Genomic DNA, 18,777 nt, shown 5'->3' with positions numbered 1-18,777 from the left:
ATATTGAGTAAGAAATGCCTTGTCAGTAAGCTTGACTTTCTTTTATCTTTCAATAAATGGAACCAATTTCCTTCAATTTTTATCAGGTGAAACGTTTTAAAAATATATTTAACTCAGAGATTCTCTGGAAACTTTGTATGACATATAACAAGACAGCATACCTATGTGGCCATTTTAAAATTTCCCGATCTTTTTCCAAGCCTTCCCTGGCTGTTCTCATGAAAATTTTCTGGCAATCTATGACGCCTGCAGCTTAAGTGTAATAAAAAAATATTGTGGTTTAATGCTTGTCAAGTACTGCCAGTCCATAATATTTAGATAAAACGAATAACACGTCAGTCACTTGACATGCAGTGTTAGATTCAACTGACTTGAATCCCTTGATTAATAAAGCTGACAAGGGCTTCGGCAAGTTCGTAATTGATGGCCACACGAGTACAGCACGGAAGACACAGAGACACACGTAAAGCAAATGCAACAATGTGAGGAAAAACTATACAATGAGTTATACAATTAGTTATTTTTACGCTTCAGTAGTAGTTTTCAATATAATTTGCTCTCATCACTTATGCCTCTAGTTAACTTTGTTTACCTCTGACTAAAGACTACATGGGAATATTAATCAGTACCATTATGATGTTTCGTTATACTACAGTATGATAAGCAGTTAGACAACCGTAATGGTCGCCGGTGCCAGCAACGGTACGTTTCGTTTTAGGACAGGTTCATGTGACACACAGTGTACTTATAAAAATAAAAGAAATGCGAGAATCCCAAACGATTCCTATAATAATACTTGTTGAAACAAAGATACCCGGCTGGACTGTGCACATTTTTCAGGTGTCAATACAATATGCCCGTGCCGAACGAACATGCTCAGCATACTGACTGCAGTTTTGAACAATCACGTTAAGATTTGCATTTTACTTCCGCTTAGAACAGTCTGCAATGTCTCTTTTCTCATACTTCGAGATGAATACATTTGCCACACTTTCAGTAGAATGCACATGAATGGGGGCGTACCGATCAGGTTACTTATCAACTAAAACATGTTACGATCTCTTAGGTGTGTTGATAAGGGTAGAACAAATGCAATGCCCACTGAATTATTTGAATAATCTGTGCGTTATCTACTTAGAAAAGACCACCAAATTGATAATCTGGCTCTTTTTTTCTTTTGTACAGCGCATATTGTATGCAATCTGTCCAAGACGACGGCGCTACATGCAACAGTAATGAAAACCGGAACACTTATTACGCACGACAATGGCTTCATACCATGCACGATTAGCACAATGCCAATCTGCGCCAGCAGCTTCCTTGTGATTAAGAGCACGTAAACTACAGAACGCCGAAGCATCGGAAGCCGCTTAACGCTTTTCATATAGCTCGAAAGATAACTTCTGCTGCTAAATTGTTTAAAAAAGAGACAAAAAACAAATCTTCCAACTACCGTCAAACGCAATGCCTTCAGTTTGAAACGTGTAAAGGTGTTCCCGAAGCGACTAATTTATTGTTCTCTAATTTTTTCGGCTAAGTTGCGGAGCTGCAAGTGACTAAGCTTATCGCAGCTTTCATGCTCCAAAAGCGTTTGTGGTTGCATATAAATAGATTGGGTGAATCTAGAGATTTCTACTAGATATTTCTTCAAGTCTCGTGTTTTGCTTGCTGTAACTTCCCAAAATTATTTAGATTGGTTGCCAGGAACCTTAAAAATACTGCTACTTTTAAACTATGCGAAAACGGCAGCGCACACACTGCTGATGCATGCCCCGCAAACACGGCCTTTCATCCGAGTACGCTAGCAGTTATTCAACTATGCCTGTCTGTTTGAAAATTCTTGATGCTAACACAATTTCGAGATATATGCGTAAAGCGTGTCACGAGAATTTCGCTACACATACGGTGCAGCATTCATCGCGGCCGGATCAAGCGCCACTAAATGAGATCTACCACACTGGCTGCCCAACACACACAATCCGCTTAGTGGTAGCTCAGTATCAAGTTAAAACATGGTGTACTTCCTTTTTTACGCACCTAAGCTATAATGATAAAATCAACAAGCACGAGCGATCGCTCGCCGTAAAACATTCCGTATAGTAGAAGCGAGAACAGGAGCGCGTTATCAAACCATGTCAACGACAAACCGACACTATACCCGAGTCGCCTGCGCTACGTGCAGCCGGTTCGCGCTACGAAATGCGCTCACATAATCATGAGGTATTGACGCAAAACGTCTTTGATAAAGCTTACCATTCAATGTAGTTGACTTGTGATGCCACAAAGAAGACACGCATACACAGACACCAACGTTCAGGGAGACACCGCACACCGGCACCACCGTTTACGTGCCTGGCGCGCTCGTTGAGACGGCGCACCGCCGCGCATGCGCAAGAACTCCGAGCATGCGCAGGAGCTCCGCGCGGAGGGCGTGCGCGCTCGGAGGAGTGTGAGCGCCTTTTCCTCCTTCATTTTTTTCTTTGTCTCTTTCTCTCTCTCTGATGCGCCATGCGCGCCGGAACGGGTGGCTTTTCTTTTCCGTTATGCATTTTTTTCGTGGACGAAGGATATGCGCTGGCAGGTTGTAAGACAAACGCTGTGGGCTATCGTATCAGACTGGAACGCTAACATTAATGCGCTGTTTGTAAAAGCCGTTACGGTGCCCTTCAGACGTTTTAGACGCATTATTGTCAGCGTCGATGAGTAATACGGCGTATTTGTAGCATATCTTCCAGCGTACCGCTAAATGTGATGCCCGCACGTATGTTAGTGCTAATTTTCTGTTCCGATGATAGGTCAAAGCAATCAGTACAGCATTGAGGTACTCATATGCGTGGCTGCGCAGGCATACGGCCGGCGAAATACTGGGTGGGCTCAGAGAATTTGGCACCTATTTTAAGTGAATGAGAAACGTTGATGAGTTTATAGTGCAGGATATTAGGCAACAAAAGTCGCCCGATGTTAGTGACGCAGCCGAGATATGAAGACAATGTGAAAAGTATCCGAGAATCGGACGACACACAACGCGAACACCACATGCGTGACATCGGTTCATGGCACATTCACAAAGTCCGCGTTGTCAGCTACAAACATTACGAGTGTCTTTGCTGTTAGCTTGATGCCTGTTTCGAATCCACTTGTATCTGAAGCTGGCGTTCATAACATATATTTTAACAATTGGATCGGCGTTTTGCTTCCGTTATTCTACTGCCGCAAAAGTGATGCGACAACTGTGAAGACTGTCTTGGGATTGCCGAGAGTGACTACGTAGATCATATGTGGTCAACAAATGCGGAGGTATACACTATGTGTATACTAAAGTCTACAAATAGGCTCTATAGCAATCTCAGCAGTATACAACTTTAGTGGCTTATATCAAATGCAGCTATGTATTATCCACCGGTACCTGCGCTTGGTTACAGCGTACACGGGTTGGGCCCAGATTAACGATGTTTGTATATTGTTAATCTGAAAATGCATGCAAGACCACGACAACTCAGAGGTGGTGAATTCACCACCTGGTCTGCGGGCTTTCGCCACTTATTCACCCCCTTTGCCACATCTTCACCATCTGACCTTCACCACCTGGTCTTCGCGAAGTGTACGTCCGGGAAGCAGCCAGGTTTAGGGCCTTCGGGTGCCTGGAAGACCTTGGTGACTCGGACGGTGCCTGCTCCGCCGCGATCCTCGTTCGGTGCAGCTGCACCGAACGCAGACTAGCAGTCTGCACGGTTTGCCCGCCGCGCCAGGGTTGCTATGCCGTCGTGCATGAACCAGTGCCATATCATCGCGTTCGCAGAGGGCGGGGGGTATGGGAACTCGGAATTACATATTATCGACTTTCTTCTATAGACATTCAATACACCAGGAGTAGAGAAAAAAATAGAAACCTTGTCGACTATTGTCCATAATATAGAGAGTCAACAGACAAAGTATGGACAAAAATAAATAGAAACTGTATCGGCTTTCGTCTACAGGTAGCCCATATAGAGGGGAAGTAGACAAAGAAGAAACAAACTCCCTATCGAATTTTTTCTATAGACCGTCTATAGACTGCGAGTAGACAAAAAGAAATAGAAATCTTATCGACTTTCGTCTACAGAAAGTCTATATACAAAGTATATGGACAAAAATAAATAGACACTGTATCGACGTTCGTCTAAAAGTAGTCCATAGAGGGGAAATAGACAAAAAGAAACAAACACCTTATCGACTTTTTCTATAGACCGTCTATAGACAGCGAGTAGACAAAAAGAAATAGAAACCTTATCGACTTTCGTCTATAGAAAGTCTATAGACAAAGTATGGACAAAAATAGATAGAGACTGTATCCACTTTCGTCTGTAGGTATTCTATAGAGGGGAAGCAGATAAAAAGGAAACAAACACCTTATCGACTTTTTCTATAGACCGTCTATAGACTGCGAATAGACAAAAATAAATAGAAACCCTATCGACTTTCGTCTATAGAAAGTCTATAGACAAAGTATGGACAAAGATAGATAGAGACTGTGTCTACTTTCGCCTGTAGGTATTCTATAGAGGGGAAGCAGACAAAAAAGAAACAAACACCTTATCGACTTTTTTCTATAGACCGTCTAAAGACTGCGAGTAGACAAAAAGAAATAGAAACCCTATCGACTTTCGTCTATAGAAAGTCTATAGACAAAGTATGGACAAACATAGATAGAGACTGTATCCACTTTCGTCTGTAGGTATTCTATAGAGGGGAAGCAGATAAGGAAACAAACACCTTATCGACTTTTTTTCTATAGACCGTCTATAGACTGCGAATAGACAAAAAGAAATAGAAACCCTATCGACTTTCGTCTATAGAAAGTCTAAAGACAAAGTATGGACAAAAATAGATAGAGACTGTGTCGACTTTCGTCTGTAGGCATTCTATAGAGGGGAAGCAGACAAAAAGGAAACAAACACCTTATCGACTTTTTTCTATAGACCGTCTATAGACTGCGAATAGACAAAAAGAAATAGAAACCCTATCGACTTTCGTCTATAGAAAGTCTAAAGACAAAGTATGGACAAAAATAGATAGAGACTGTGTCGACTTTCGTCTGTAGGCATTCTATAGAGGGGAAGCAGACAAAAAGGAAACAAACACCTTATCGACTTTTTTCTATAGACCGTCTATAGACTGCGAATAGACAAAAAGAAATAGAAACCCTATCGACTTTCGTCTATAGAAAGTCTAAAGACAAAGTATGGACAAAAATAGATAGAGACTGTGTCGACTTTCGTCTGTAGGCATTCTATAGAGGGGAAGCAGACAAAAAGGAAACAAACACCTTATCGACTTTTTTCTATAGACCGTCTATAGACTGCGAATAGACAAAAAGAAATAGAAACTTTATCGACTTTCGTCTATAGACAGTCTATAGACTTTATATCAACAAAAGTCCAAATCTATAGAAAGGAAAGGTCGTCTATGAAAAGTCTATAGACTTTCTATAGACAGTCTAAAGTCATTTTTGTAAGGGCTAAGCGCCGTCCGCCCTATTGGTGACGGCACAACAAAATGAAACTGCTGGCTTGACAGAATAGCTGCGCGCACAGCGCCCACTTCATCCGTGTTCTGTGAACCACCGCTGTTGGCTGCTAAAAGCGAAGCAAACGATCAGCGCCAACGCCGACCAAAATCTAGGGTTATTTGTTTGTAGTAGTGGGCAAAACAAAATCAGCCAGTGAAATGTAATCTGCGAGCTGAACAGGGCTACGCCGCCGCAGTCGCCTTTGCGGCACAGTGCTGCTGTTAGCTGGTAAAAATAGCAATTAATAATATCTCCGTTTATTGAGCCTTTGCTGCAAGTATACCTAGCGCAATCCCTTCCGAGAGATGTAGCAAAAATATTTGTGTAATACTTTTCACCACCTCAAGCTTTGTTTAAATTTGCGCCCAACAGCAACGCTAACGTTCACACAACTTTTTTAAAGGTGCGTGTATGTGTGTGCGCGGAAGCAAACAAGTAATGGCTGTTTTATAACAACGCACTTTGAAAATTTGTACAATTTAGCGGCTACATACATTACGCTATTCGAGTAAGAAAGAATGCGCGGAAGGTTGCGGTATACAGTTTGCATTAGATTTCTACCAGACTGAGTGAAAATTAACAACTTCCCTGACCACAGCGTGATGGCCACAAAAATTGTATTTCAGTTAGCCCTAAATCTCCAAGCTTTTGCTGCTTTACCGCGCAGGATGCTGTTGCATCGTATGGAGGTTTGTTTGCCGTAGTTTCAGTTAACATTAAATCGCCTTGTGTGTGTTTTTTTTCGCGTTCTAGGTCAATGTATTAAGAGGCAGTGCAACTTGAAGGTTGCCTGTTACTTTTCTATTATGCTATGCTTCCAGTCGAAAGGTGTGTGAACAGTGAAGTTCTCATCCTACAGGCACAAAAGCAGTGCGAGAATTGAAGTGCAGACAGAGCTCGAGTAAGAGAAAAACACGCGCAACGCCCTATCGTGCGGGAACTTATCACGGGATGCGGCGAAAGGATGGAAGCGGGGCACGGAACCAAGTCCTGACGTTCAATTTGCGGAACACGTTTGTCCCTCCTTCTCACGGGCCACGCTTGTGTGACTTGCGCAGTTTAAGCTCGCACACTCGACGCGCGCCGACAAAGTGAACAAAGCGACCCGGCCCTTCTCATTAGTTGCGTGCAAGGAGCCTTATTAATCAGCTTCGATGAACAGCGCTTAGTAACGGATCATTGGTTTTTCACATGCGGTGGAAACGAAAGCGGGACATTTAGTTGCGATGCAAAGTGGTTCTAGAAGTTTGATGCGGCAAATTCGAGAATTAATCAGTAATTTGCTCAAGTTTCTAGCGCACGTCGCTGCAAGAGAGGCTTGGCGCAGGTTTCGTTTTCAAAGCAGTAACCATCTTTTCAATGCCGTCCAAGCGGATATCCAAGGGCCCTATAACGTAAAACTATCCTAATATGTTTTTATTCCAATCTCCTGACGTCAAACTTACGTAGCCGCACACGCAAGCATCGGGCAGTGACCCACAGCGTTGTCTCAGTAGACCACTAAAACGCTCTCCTCGTTTATAGGAGGTCCCTTTGGTTTGCTTTAAAAACGAATAACATTGCCTACACTTAGCGGCTTGTCTTATATAATTGGCTGACAAGAGGCGAGTAACACGCTCAACTGGAGAAAGATTTGATGGGGCCGAGCCAGTACACTAAAAATCGATAACAGGATGAAGAGGTTGGTGCCGGCGTCTGCTATTGGTCCGCTTTCACTTACTTATCTTGCGGTTGCTGTTTAAAAATCACTACGGTATGCAGCGGAAGGTTAAGAATGCCGCTAAAACGGATCCTCAGCAAAGAATAGTTGGCACAACGAGGTCGTAAACATGCCGAAAGTGCTCGAAAAGGTCACACAGCCACACAGAAAGCTTTATTGTATGCAAATAAGCCAATGCTCTCCGAATGGTGCGAGTAACCAGTGCCTGAGCCATCGGCGGCAGCCATCTTTTATTCCTTTCGGGACTGGGCAGCCTGTGCCTACTCTGAAGAAAACTCAGTTTTGTTCGGCATATTAATGCATCTTTAACGCGTACATGTCACTTTGACGTGGTGAGTTCTCGCGGTTTTGTGACGTTGAGTGACAGGCAGGTGAAGTGGGTGCGCTCAAAAACTTTTCACCAATAGCGGATCGCTAATGGCGAAAAGGCGTCGAATCATAAACAACCATTTTTCTTTTGTTCTTTCCAGTCATACGTAATCAGTGTGTTTGCATCATATCAGATCGGGAGCTATCGCGGTTTTCGTGACGTCGCGTGACAGAAAGGAGAAATTGGGGGTGGTTAAAAAAGTTTTTGACCATATGCCTGAGGGCTGATTGCAGAATTGTAATATAAAAGTTTGGAATAGCTTGACGTTATAGAGCCCCAATAGTGCAAATAACTGCTGGCGTGGCTTCGTTGATTTATATCAGAAGAAAGAGATTAGGTTTCGTTTATCCATTGGACGATCAGGGTGATTATTGCACCTTACAGACCTGAATAGAGGTACGGCAAAGATAGCCGAACCACACAACATGATGTCCCCTGGCGGTCTAAGCTGTTCCCAAAATGGCAAACACGGACCGTGTTTTCAGACCACTCTGCATCTTGAGTATACCCTATCACATGCGTAATTTGAGTAACATGTATTAGGAAACCTACATAGAAACGCCCACTACTGAAGATAACAAAACGGTGTCAAGAGATGTAATTATGTGATATTTCTTCCCGTGTGTAAGCACGTCAGCTAAAACACAATAACTGTTGCTAATAAGAAGTGGCATACCTGTCGGAGCTATAAACCCCAGAGACACTGCACTAACCAATCAAGAAATGTTAAACTTCACCTTTGATATACAAATGCTGCGATTTAGCGAAACAGCGATACTAAGGTTCTGTGCCGAAATGAGAGAGCGAGAGAACGGCAAAAATAAGACAGGGGAATTAACCATTATTTCTTGGCTACCCTGTACCGGGAGAGGGATACGGATGAGATAGATGAGAGCAAAATAATACGAAAACAAAAGAAAAACACACCCGTTACACACACAAACATACAATACAGAACAATTTCTGTGGGCGCTGTCACGCACCCTGCGAAAGTATCGCATATAGTTATCGAAACCGGCCTACAAGAACATCAGCGCGAGCCGATATGAGAGCACTGCTGCGTTATTTAAAAGACACCTGACTTTGTGACAAATATGACTGTACACTGTGTAACATAGAATGTATGAGTGGGACATTGACGCTGGGTAACACTGAACGAGGTGTTCCAGCGTACGAGAGGCGGTCTTTCGGTGTTGTGTGATGTCAAAAAAAAAAAGAATGACGCCAGCTTGACAGTTTCTAACTTAAAGAAGCAATAATTTGCATAGACTGAACATTTTTCACCAAGCTTGCGCAGCTGGAAAATGCTCTTCAATACAATGTCTTCCATGCAAGTGCCAAAATGTCAGTGATATATTTGGCATGAAATCATTTACTATTTCGTATAAACCCATGGCTGCTTTTTCTATTTCCAAATCAAAGAGCAATGAAAGATCATGAAAGAACCTGCAGATGTAAATTTATTCTTTCACGCTAGACGCCACATTGAGATCTTATCACAAGAATCCCACAAATTGTACCGTAGGAGAGTGAATGGTGAGAAACTAATTTTATTTTTTGCCACTATAAATGCAATCACTTCTAGGTGCATTTCGAATATTTCTTCAATCAATGTGTTATGCAGCAAGACGTCAAGGATACCACCAAAAGTGCGATGCAGAAAGGATGCACCGTGATTCTCAAAGTGTGCAAGAAATAAAATGAATACGTTCTAGCATCCCTCTGAAAATTTGCCGTTATTGCAGGTGGCTTCAATAGCTAGTCACGATGTTCTTTCCAATATTACCGTGCATCGCAGTGGCGGTCACACGTACAGTCGCTATCAATTTGAAGGTGATCGCTCGAGCGGCGACCAAAACTAGGAGCAGCGCCACGTTACGTCATAACCGTCGGTCGAGAGGGAAACATCAGATAGCTCCCCTCTCTCTCTTTTGGAGTTCCCTGAAAAGCTGCCACTCCCGTCACCGTTCACGGCATAACCTGCGAATTCACTTCGATTGCGTTATGAGCTTTTGCGCAGAGGCGTCATTGCTAGCTAAAATATACATGAGGAAGCGACGCACACAGATCATTGCCATGAAAGGGAAACAAACACAAAAATGTGGCGAGTTGGTCTTGGGGGTGATGGTTGCAGCCTGGAAGAGCATAATAGGGGAAGAAGGCCACGCAATTTTTATCTTCGCAGTTCCGAAATCGGCCGCTATGCTACTTGGAAGGCCCGCCGGTCGATGCTCGCGCGATCACCTTCAAATTGATCGCGACTGTACTGCCCAGAAGGCAGGGATCAGTCTGACTTACGCATGACCCTACGTTCAGTTACTTTTTTATTAGCCAAAGCCAAGACTTCCGCCTCTGCTGCTTGTTGAGTGACTGCCGCATGTACAGCGATGCTCAAACTTTCTTCAAGTAAAGCAAGCGCTTAAATTTACTGTATGTTTTTTTATAGCTGTCTGGCCTATCGAAGCCTTTCTTCTGCAGGAAACACTCTGAACTGTTGCCCATGCGTGGCTGCATCGGTTTTCAGAAAATCACGAGGGTAATTTCGTTAATCACGGCTGAAATAGCTTTTCCTAACGTTACGTAAAATACCTGCAGAGTGCGACGGCAGATAGCAGGCGTGACGCTTTTTCTCAAGCCCTGTATGGCTTAAAAAAATGGCACAAGGTAAATGGTGAAATATTTCACTTTTTTTTGCAATGTTATTCATTTTTTTTATGGCAGCAGCTAGTTTCGCACCCATGACATGCCGTATTCACTGGATAACCACTCATAACCGCATCGCTTCCATAAACCGAAACTCGTCGCGTATTCCCGACGTGATATTTTCATGCCATGCACTCGCTGCCTCAGTGCCTGTAAAGAGCGCTTCGGCATTAGTAGAGCGCTTGCTGCTGGAACGGAAAGCATAGAGCTTTCAGCTTGAGACCTTCATTACTGCTATCCTAGGGATATCGTTTTTCATTATTCTTTTTTGTACCGGGCAGTTTTCTATTCACATAGTATCGCTAAATGAATGCTTACAGTTAGCCTGATGATTGCAAATACAAATACCTGATGATTGGAAAATCGCTAAAGTTATTCCCATTTTTAAAGCTGGTGATATAAACCATGACAGCAACTATCGTCCGATATCTCTAGCTTGTATCGCATGCAAACTTCTTGAGCGCATCGTCGCATAAGGCATCGCGCATTACGTTGAACGCAATAACTTCTTTTTCCCAAACCAGCATGGATTTAGGAAGGGATATTCGTGTGACACGCAGTTAATAGAATTCACCAGCGAACTTTTTTCTAACCTGGATGAAGGTTTCCAGACTGACTGCATTTTTCTTGACTACTCCAAGGCATTTGATCGTGTTCCACACTCCCGCTTAATAGCTAAACTATCGCCGTTGCACTTACATTCTTCAACGATCTCATGGTCGCGTAATTTCCTGTCATTTGGTAAGCAGTTCACCGTCGTCGACGGATATGAATCCGATTTAACTGATGTCTCCTCCGGTGTTCCCCAGGGCAGCGTCTTGGGTCCATTACTGTTTTTAATCTACATCAATGACCTGCCGTCTAACATTACTTCAACCATTAGACTTTTCGCAGACGACTGTATAATATATCGGAAAATCAGCTCACCCTCTGAACACCTTGAACTTCAGAACGACTTAGATCAAATCACTAACTAGTGCACATCGTGGCAAATGACGCTGAATCCTGACACATGCAGAACTGTGACTTTTACCCGCAAAAAGACGCCTTCAGCCTTCCCATACTCACTAAATTCTAACCCTTGTGCGCACGCGACTTCATACAAGTACCTTGGCGTATATCTCACTGTCAATCTTTGCTGGAAGACTCACATTAATAAAATGACCGCCAAAGCATCGCGTACTCTTGGCTATCTGCAACGTAATCTTCGAGATGCCCCTTTAACCACTCGAAAACTAGCCTATCTGACTTTTGTTCGTCCTCAACTTGAATTCGCCTCGCCCATATGGTCACCGCATCAGGCCTATCTAATACAGTCACTTGAACGAATTCAGAGCAGCGCGGTACGTTTTATAACCAGGAAATATTACCCGCAGACTAGCGTTACTAACCTGAAGTTCTCGCTATCGCTCCCAACACTAGAGCTGCGAAGGAAGGTAGCTTTGCTCTGTCTCTTCCACAAAATAATTCATAGTCAGCATCCTACTACCCTTCCCCTTACCGAACCACATCGTACATCCCGCCGTCTTTGTAATCGCCACAGCTTTAGGCGCATATTTGGCCGAACCACGGCTTTTAATTCATCAGCGCTTCCGCGTGCCATAAGCTACTGGAATGATCTTCCTGATCGCATCGTTGCCTTTCATGGCTCTGCGGCCTTCAAAGACCAAGTACTGCTCTGGTTTTCTTAACTGTTTTATTCACTTCTTTTTACTTCATTAGTCACCCTTTTAGCCGCCATTTCAATGTTCCTTCATAGATTGCATATACTGTGCAATATTTTTCTGGCCTTATATATGTAACTTTATACTTCTCATTAGTTCTCTGCGTCCTGTGAAACTGTTACCCATAGTATAATGATGCATGAGCTGCTTTTTTGTATCCTTCATTTTCTCTACATGCCCCCCTCACACAATACTCCTATTTGGAGCCTGGGAGTATTTTGAATAAAAAAAAATTAATAGCCTTCGTGGAGAAGGTGCATGCGACAAATTCCGGGGAGGTTTGTATCGCGCTGATTAGGCGCAAACTTCGACAGCAGCTCTGTTCCAAAGGGAGTACGCGCACTTAAATGATCATTCAGAAGTGATCATTTATAAGTGATCTTTTATACTGCAATTATAGCGTGCAGTTGCTAAATAGCGTCCAAACGAACATAAACCACAGAGGCAACGCCGAAGTTTTTAGTCGTCACTAAGTTGGCAGAGCGTACGGCTCGGATGCGAGAAGTTCGCGGTTGGAACACCACCATCGAAAACCCACCATTTTGTAGCACGAGTAAATGCAGCCCTTCGGCCAGATGTCCTGCCTTTCAGGCGTGCAACGCTTTGAACAGTTTTGCCACGACCGCTAGGCTTGCGGTGCTAGAACCAATGCGAGCAAGACACCGCTGTCCTCAAACTCGAACTATTGAGATGCAGAAACTTGAGGTCATGCCAAGAAAAGGGGGTACACAAAGGGTTCTTGTGTCTTTCATGGGGCCTTATGGAAGTTGTGCTGACGTTCAAAGATTACCGCGAGCGGCAAGCACTTTTCACCGTTTCGGCCCTTCTCGAAAGAACAGGCTGCATTATTGTCTCAGTATAATGCTTTGTCATGTTGCAGTTGTTTTGTCAAATTGCAAGGGCTCTTCAGCACGCCTGAAATTGCGAAATTAGCCTGGAGCATATCTTTTTCACGAGCACTGCTGTGGTACTAGCGCGATTTCTAATCCTACTATATGGTATAAAGTTCTTACGAAGACATAAAAAAAAACATGAAGGAAGTTAGCACTGCGTCGCAGTGAGAGTTCACTCGCATGGAAGCCAAGTTTGAAATAAACACAGTGTCGCAAGCGCTACCACGCAGCGCGAACTCTGTCCTAAATTAAAATTTATGCACCTGAAGCCACGCATTTTCCCAGACACACAGTCTGTGGCTGTCGCCAGAATGTAGCTTGCGTTATACAAGCGATGTCTGTGTACGTGCTACAAAGTGCGGCTCACGAGTACTGTTACGTTTTTTCGACGCGGCAGGCTTCCCAACATAGTAGCGATGTCTGGGTGCAGAGTATTACTGAACATGTATAAGACCAGCTTATAGAGGGACGATGTTTTGTTATACTTACTAAGCAGAGGGACACACAAGCTCACATGACAGCGACAGAGCCTGTGAGCATATTCAAGTCTTGGAGGATGGGGCAAGTAGTGGACACGTGAAGTTACAACAATCGGGAATCGGGAACAACTCACCTGGCAGCGATAGCAGCATGAACAGCAAGAGAGCACACGGATGGTACTTCATCGCCCGGCAAGGTTTGCAGGCACTGCGTCTATATCTCCTCGCTGGAGAAAATGGGGTCAAGGCAGCTGCCAAGTCCCGAAGCCCCTCACGTGCCACATCACGTCTGCCATGTGACGTATCCGCCGCAAATCGTGCGCGATTGTCAGATATATACCGAAGCACTTTTTTTTTTTAAAGCACGAGCTCAAATCCGCTCATGAGACTCGCGGCGATGTCGACGCCGCCAGAGCACAGCGCCAGCGGGGCCGCTTCCCTATCGCAGCCTCCGAGCGCGACCGTTCCTTCAGTCGTCTCATCGTCGCAGCGGACGAATTGCCGTTGAGGAGGAAGCGCTAAGCTGAGCGACGCATCTTCGACCGCAGCGCGGCGTTCACTCGCGCTCGCGAGTCGATCGCAGCTCCTTTTTGAGAGTCCGCGTGGGGACACGCGGTCTGCCGAGCGGCGCGTGACGTCAGAGACCGACGGTTGGGCTCAGGTGCCCCCTCGTGGAGGACTTTCCGTCCCGCGACGTCGCAGGCGCTCGCGGAGGGGTCCTTCAGTTTTGCCGGCGCGAATGCAGGGAGGGGGTGCGGAAACCGCCGCCGCTCAATACGTGGTCGTGGCGGCTTAATTCCCGGCTCTTATGGGGACGGTTCGGACAGTTCGAAGAAGTTATTTTAGCACTCTCGACGCGAAGACTGTCGTTCGGTAGAAGGTCTATCGATTAAAATATCAAGGTTGAGCGTCGCCCCTTCATTTGCGTCTGCACGCGGAGGTTCTACGTACTTTCGTGCTCCCGTGTACCACTGATGTTATAGGCGATAAGCGAAGCACCTGTAATGACTGCAGTGTTTTCCATTAACGTTTGTACCGAAAGTGCGGGGAGTTTTACGTGAGGGAGCAGCTAAATAAAGTGCATTGTGCCGAGCACGCAAGCAGCACTAAATCTGGCACACAACCTTTGGTAGGTTGTCTTCATTGGTAACACACGAATGATTTGAAAAATGGCTGTGAAGTACAGGCAGCGCTTATTCCGTTTAGATATAATATGGCGCAAGCACATTTCGAGAATGCAGTCCTTTCTGCAGGTACAAACAAGGCAAGCTATGAAATATTTCATGTCATTTGTACCAATAAATCTGCATGCATGCTCTCACTGACCCAGAAGTTCGACCTATAGATAACGGAAGAGATTCAGTGGCATGTGTCGTTACCGGCGGTGCAATATTCATGAAGTTGCTGCCCTTTCTTTGTTTTTTTTTTTTTTGCTTCTTTATGGTATATTTCACATTGAGCTCAGTACCTCAAAGAACGTATAGGCGCAACAATGAGATAGTGTTGGGACAAAGACGCAACAGCTGTAGTATATAATAACTTGCACAGAGCAAAGTACGGAAAAAGTGTTACATAAGAGGATCATTATTTAACCACCGTTATCAGTCTAATTATGTTTTGCTGAAGAAAGCCGTGAGCGAGAGCGTTCTTTACTTGCAATATTCTTGCGTAAATCAAACCCATTTTGCGTGTTTTCTTTCTTGCTTTGGCGCCCTTTATCTTAACCATCGTTTATGTGTTCAACGAATTGCAAGGTGCGCCCTACTTCTCAACTTCGGCCGCCTAGAATGTGATCTCTATGCACTGCTCTAGTGAAATCTCATGTCGTTGAAACTATCGTAAGGGCTAGCTGCAAAGAGTCCAACATAAATCGCCAAGGGAGAAACAAAACAGGAGTGGTTTTCTCTGCGCAACACTTTATTTTGATACGAAGGATAGCGGGCTGGTTCACTAGGGAGTTTCAACTGAGGTACTGTGATTACAGAATATACTATGTCATGGCATTATTTTGAGTTTTGGTTGACAGTGAGCTTGCTACTTCATGTGTGTGCTGACGTGCTCATAAGCTTTCGTGATTTGTGGATGGTATGGTATGAAGCAAATTACACTACAAAGCTATCACTGATATTGACGATCATGTGCTGGCGCAATTTTTTTTCTTTGGTGGCTGTTTTACTAATGAGTGACTGCCATTGTTAAGACGTTATTGCATGATCCAGTTATGAAGTAAACTACGTGCTGGCTGTTAGTGCATACCAATCCTACACACTAACTCGACTTGATCAAGGGTTTGGAGAAGTTCTGCATGGCGTGGTAGAAGCTTGCAATTTATACAAATATAAAACACGCCAAGAACAAACAAAGCTCGACACGTATCCCCAACTAGGTGAAATAGTATTTATGACGGTATTACTATACATTTCCTGAGAAAAAATAGCCCATGCTAAAGAGAATTTTCTTTCAAATCATGAAACTGCTATTGTCATCCAGCACGACAATTTGTATGACTAGCTTGCTCACAGACATGCCACATTACGTTAGCTTTATGCGAGACATGGCGCTCGGTGGTCATTCTAAACATCACCTTTTGTAAAGTGGTCATCAGTAATTAAAGTTCCGGGTTTGCGTAATCATTTGCTCCAAAACGCATCCCCATTGATAAAAGAGGTTAATTTCATAGATAGTTATCCAACGTTCTTTACACTGTATATTATTAGTCGATCAGCTTAATTTACAAGAAGTCATTGTTTGCCCAAGCAAATTTTGATGTTTCAATGTTATTGAGTATTTTCACATTGTGAACACCCACCTTATCCAAAAAGTTTGGTCGGCTGTATCAGGGACCCAGCCACAGTGGGATTTGCGAAACGTCTTGTGCGTGTGGCAGAAGTTGTATGTGCACCATAAGGCACAGAAATAAGGCAACCAAATGTCCGATTTACATTCATTCACGCCTTAGAAAGCGTATATAATATACGTGGTTAAGCTATGCCTGTTGGAGGTCTTACGGGCCAGTTTTGCGATCGTGCTCGCTCCCTACTCGTTCTGCACCCGTTTGTTTCGTAGCTAATGTTAGGGCGCTGGGGCACAGAAATGACCCCCCTACTGGTGACACCAGAGACTTCCCTGCGCCAGTCGAGCCCACCGTATTCGTAAATGGTTGGGGCTGCTGCGCCTCTCTCAATCTTTTGCGCTAGCGCTACCTATAGAAACGGACATGATCCGCCCATGGTCAATGCGTTAGGTATCCTTCTGTCTTACTGACTGAGTCTCTTCACGGCACTGCTGAGCCACACGTGTCAAACGCAGGGACGCCATAGCTGACTGAGCAAGCATAAACGTTTTGCAATGGTTTGCACACATGTAGGCCTGCTGTTAACTTCTGGTGGGCATCGGTTGCAGTTCGATGACTTATATCGACTATGGCTTGGTGACCTCTCTCCAACAGGACCTGCTCAGATCGAAAAAGGTGTGCGGCTCTCTGAGCGCAGCGTGCGAGGCTAAATGCACCTCAGATGGCGTCACGCATGGCGCTACAATGGCGCCGAATCGCACGCGACGCATGAATGATCGCGTAACGACTCACTTTCTCTGCAAAACGGTGCCAAAGTGAGGAAATGACATCCATTCGTGCAATATGGTAGCTTACACACTTAAAATAGGTTACAACTAGTGGGAGCCCTACTGTCAGATATTGCAGTCGTACTCACTTTCTGCTCGTACCGGGCTCGCCGTGTGGCGAAGCCGTTAGCATCCCTGTGTTTTCAGGCCCGAGTTCCTCACGCTATTTCAAGACGCTATGCCTCGAGCGCAGCGGTACCGTAACCAAGCAAGCACGAAATTTCCGAAAAAAAAAATGCAGACTATAAGACCTTATAATCGCTCATGAGCAAAGGTTTGAGTTTTGTGGATGATACGTACTCTGGTTCAGAGAGCTGTTAAACGTGACCACTCCTATTCAGACCGACAAACGTACTGTCCAGCTGTGTCCAGCTGTGCCTCTCTGAACGCCCAACCAGAGGATAAATTGAACTCCGACTGCATCGTGCGTGGCGCGACTACGCTTCCATTGGTGCACGCGACATATTCATGATCGAATAATAACTTCTTTCTTCGACCCAACGATATCGAAGTTGGCCGCGTGCGTAGTACGGTTGCAACGACAGAAGCGAGAACATTATAAAACAGTTTTGTTGCATGCGACTTCGGCAAGCGTGCCCCTAGACCGAAATTGAATACGTCTAATTTCAAAAGTGCATCAGCTCCGCGGTTGCAGAAACCGTTGTTGTTCACACCGTTTAGTCTTTGTTGGGAAGTACACTGGCACACTAAGGGTGTATTCTGTATTTATTGTTTTGAGAAATACAAGATAGGCCGAAGAACTTTGCGAGTTTGTGGGTTCTAAAAAATGTCACGTGTCATCTTGCAACGCGCCTAGACTTAAAAATGTTTGTCTAGTTGCCGAAAGGCCAAGAGGCGCAGTGCATTCTGCTCACTTAGTTGCGATACAAATTTCGGTAAATGAAACTTTGCATTCAAGCACATCACGAGTAATACGTTCCAAGTTTTACATTTCACACTGCACATGGCCAGCGATTGGGCCTCGCCCAAAGAACTGTGCACCGGGAAGCATGCCCAAAACCTGGTACCGCCAACAACGTTTGCCCCAAGTGGTGTGCGAAACCGCAGAAGCAATTTGTAAGAGCGGTAAAGGGAAAACCATTGACGCGTTTTCCATTGACGTGCAAGCTTTCCGGAATGATGCTAGTCTTTGTTCCTTCTTTTTTTTTCGACTTCGCCTCACACCCTCAAGGTAGCAATAAGCTTCGAACAAGGTTTCCTTCATCTTAAACATTTAGAGGCACCTGAAAAGCCGCAAATATAGCAATCACGTTGCATGAGACAAAACGACGGTAAGCATAGGTTAGTCAATTTTTTAACTTTGAGTGGACACTAAAGAATGTCTCTAAGAAATAACGGTTTTCGCGTTCGTGGACGGAGCGATATTTGTATATTTTACAAGAAGACTTCAGTAAATATCTCAGAAACACGTAGAAGTTAAATAGCTAAGTTAGTTTGTGCAAATTAAGCAAACTTGCATTCTCATAAATGCCATTTCAGTTTCTGGTAAGCAGTGCTGTCGTTTCTATTACACGTTATCTATCTGAAATAATCATAGCACAACTCATTTACCAAATCCTTTTCTGAAAGAGAATTCTTTTCTGAAAGAGAATTGCGGATGTAAAGCATTTTAATGAAATAGTATTCGCCACAGTTTTGCCTTTGTCTTTCGGTCCCACGGGAGAGTTTACTTGACGCTTACACATCAGCCGCATCAGA

At 44.3% G+C, this 18,777-nt stretch overlaps 1 protein-coding gene across 1 annotated transcript in view; it reads right to left on the bottom strand.

Moving 5' to 3' along the window:
• The window catches only part of LOC142581989 (uncharacterized), a 65,536-nt gene extending 51,550 nt beyond the window's left edge, over positions 1-13,986 (bottom strand). Inside the window, exon 1 of the mRNA XM_075691424.1 lies at positions 13,572-13,986. Within this exon, the coding sequence (XP_075547539.1) occupies positions 13,572-13,623 (52 nt within the window). The 5' untranslated portion in view covers positions 13,624-13,986. The remainder of the gene's footprint in view (positions 1-13,571) is intronic.
• Positions 13,987-18,777: the final 4,791 nt, after the last annotated feature.

The sequence above is a fragment of the Dermacentor variabilis genome, chromosome 5 (assembly GCF_050947875.1).
Source record: "Dermacentor variabilis isolate Ectoservices chromosome 5, ASM5094787v1, whole genome shotgun sequence".
Taxonomy (NCBI): domain Eukaryota; kingdom Metazoa; phylum Arthropoda; class Arachnida; order Ixodida; family Ixodidae; genus Dermacentor; species Dermacentor variabilis.
The sequence above is the reverse complement of the archived record's forward strand: the minus strand, read 5'-3'. Positions and strand labels throughout refer to the sequence as shown.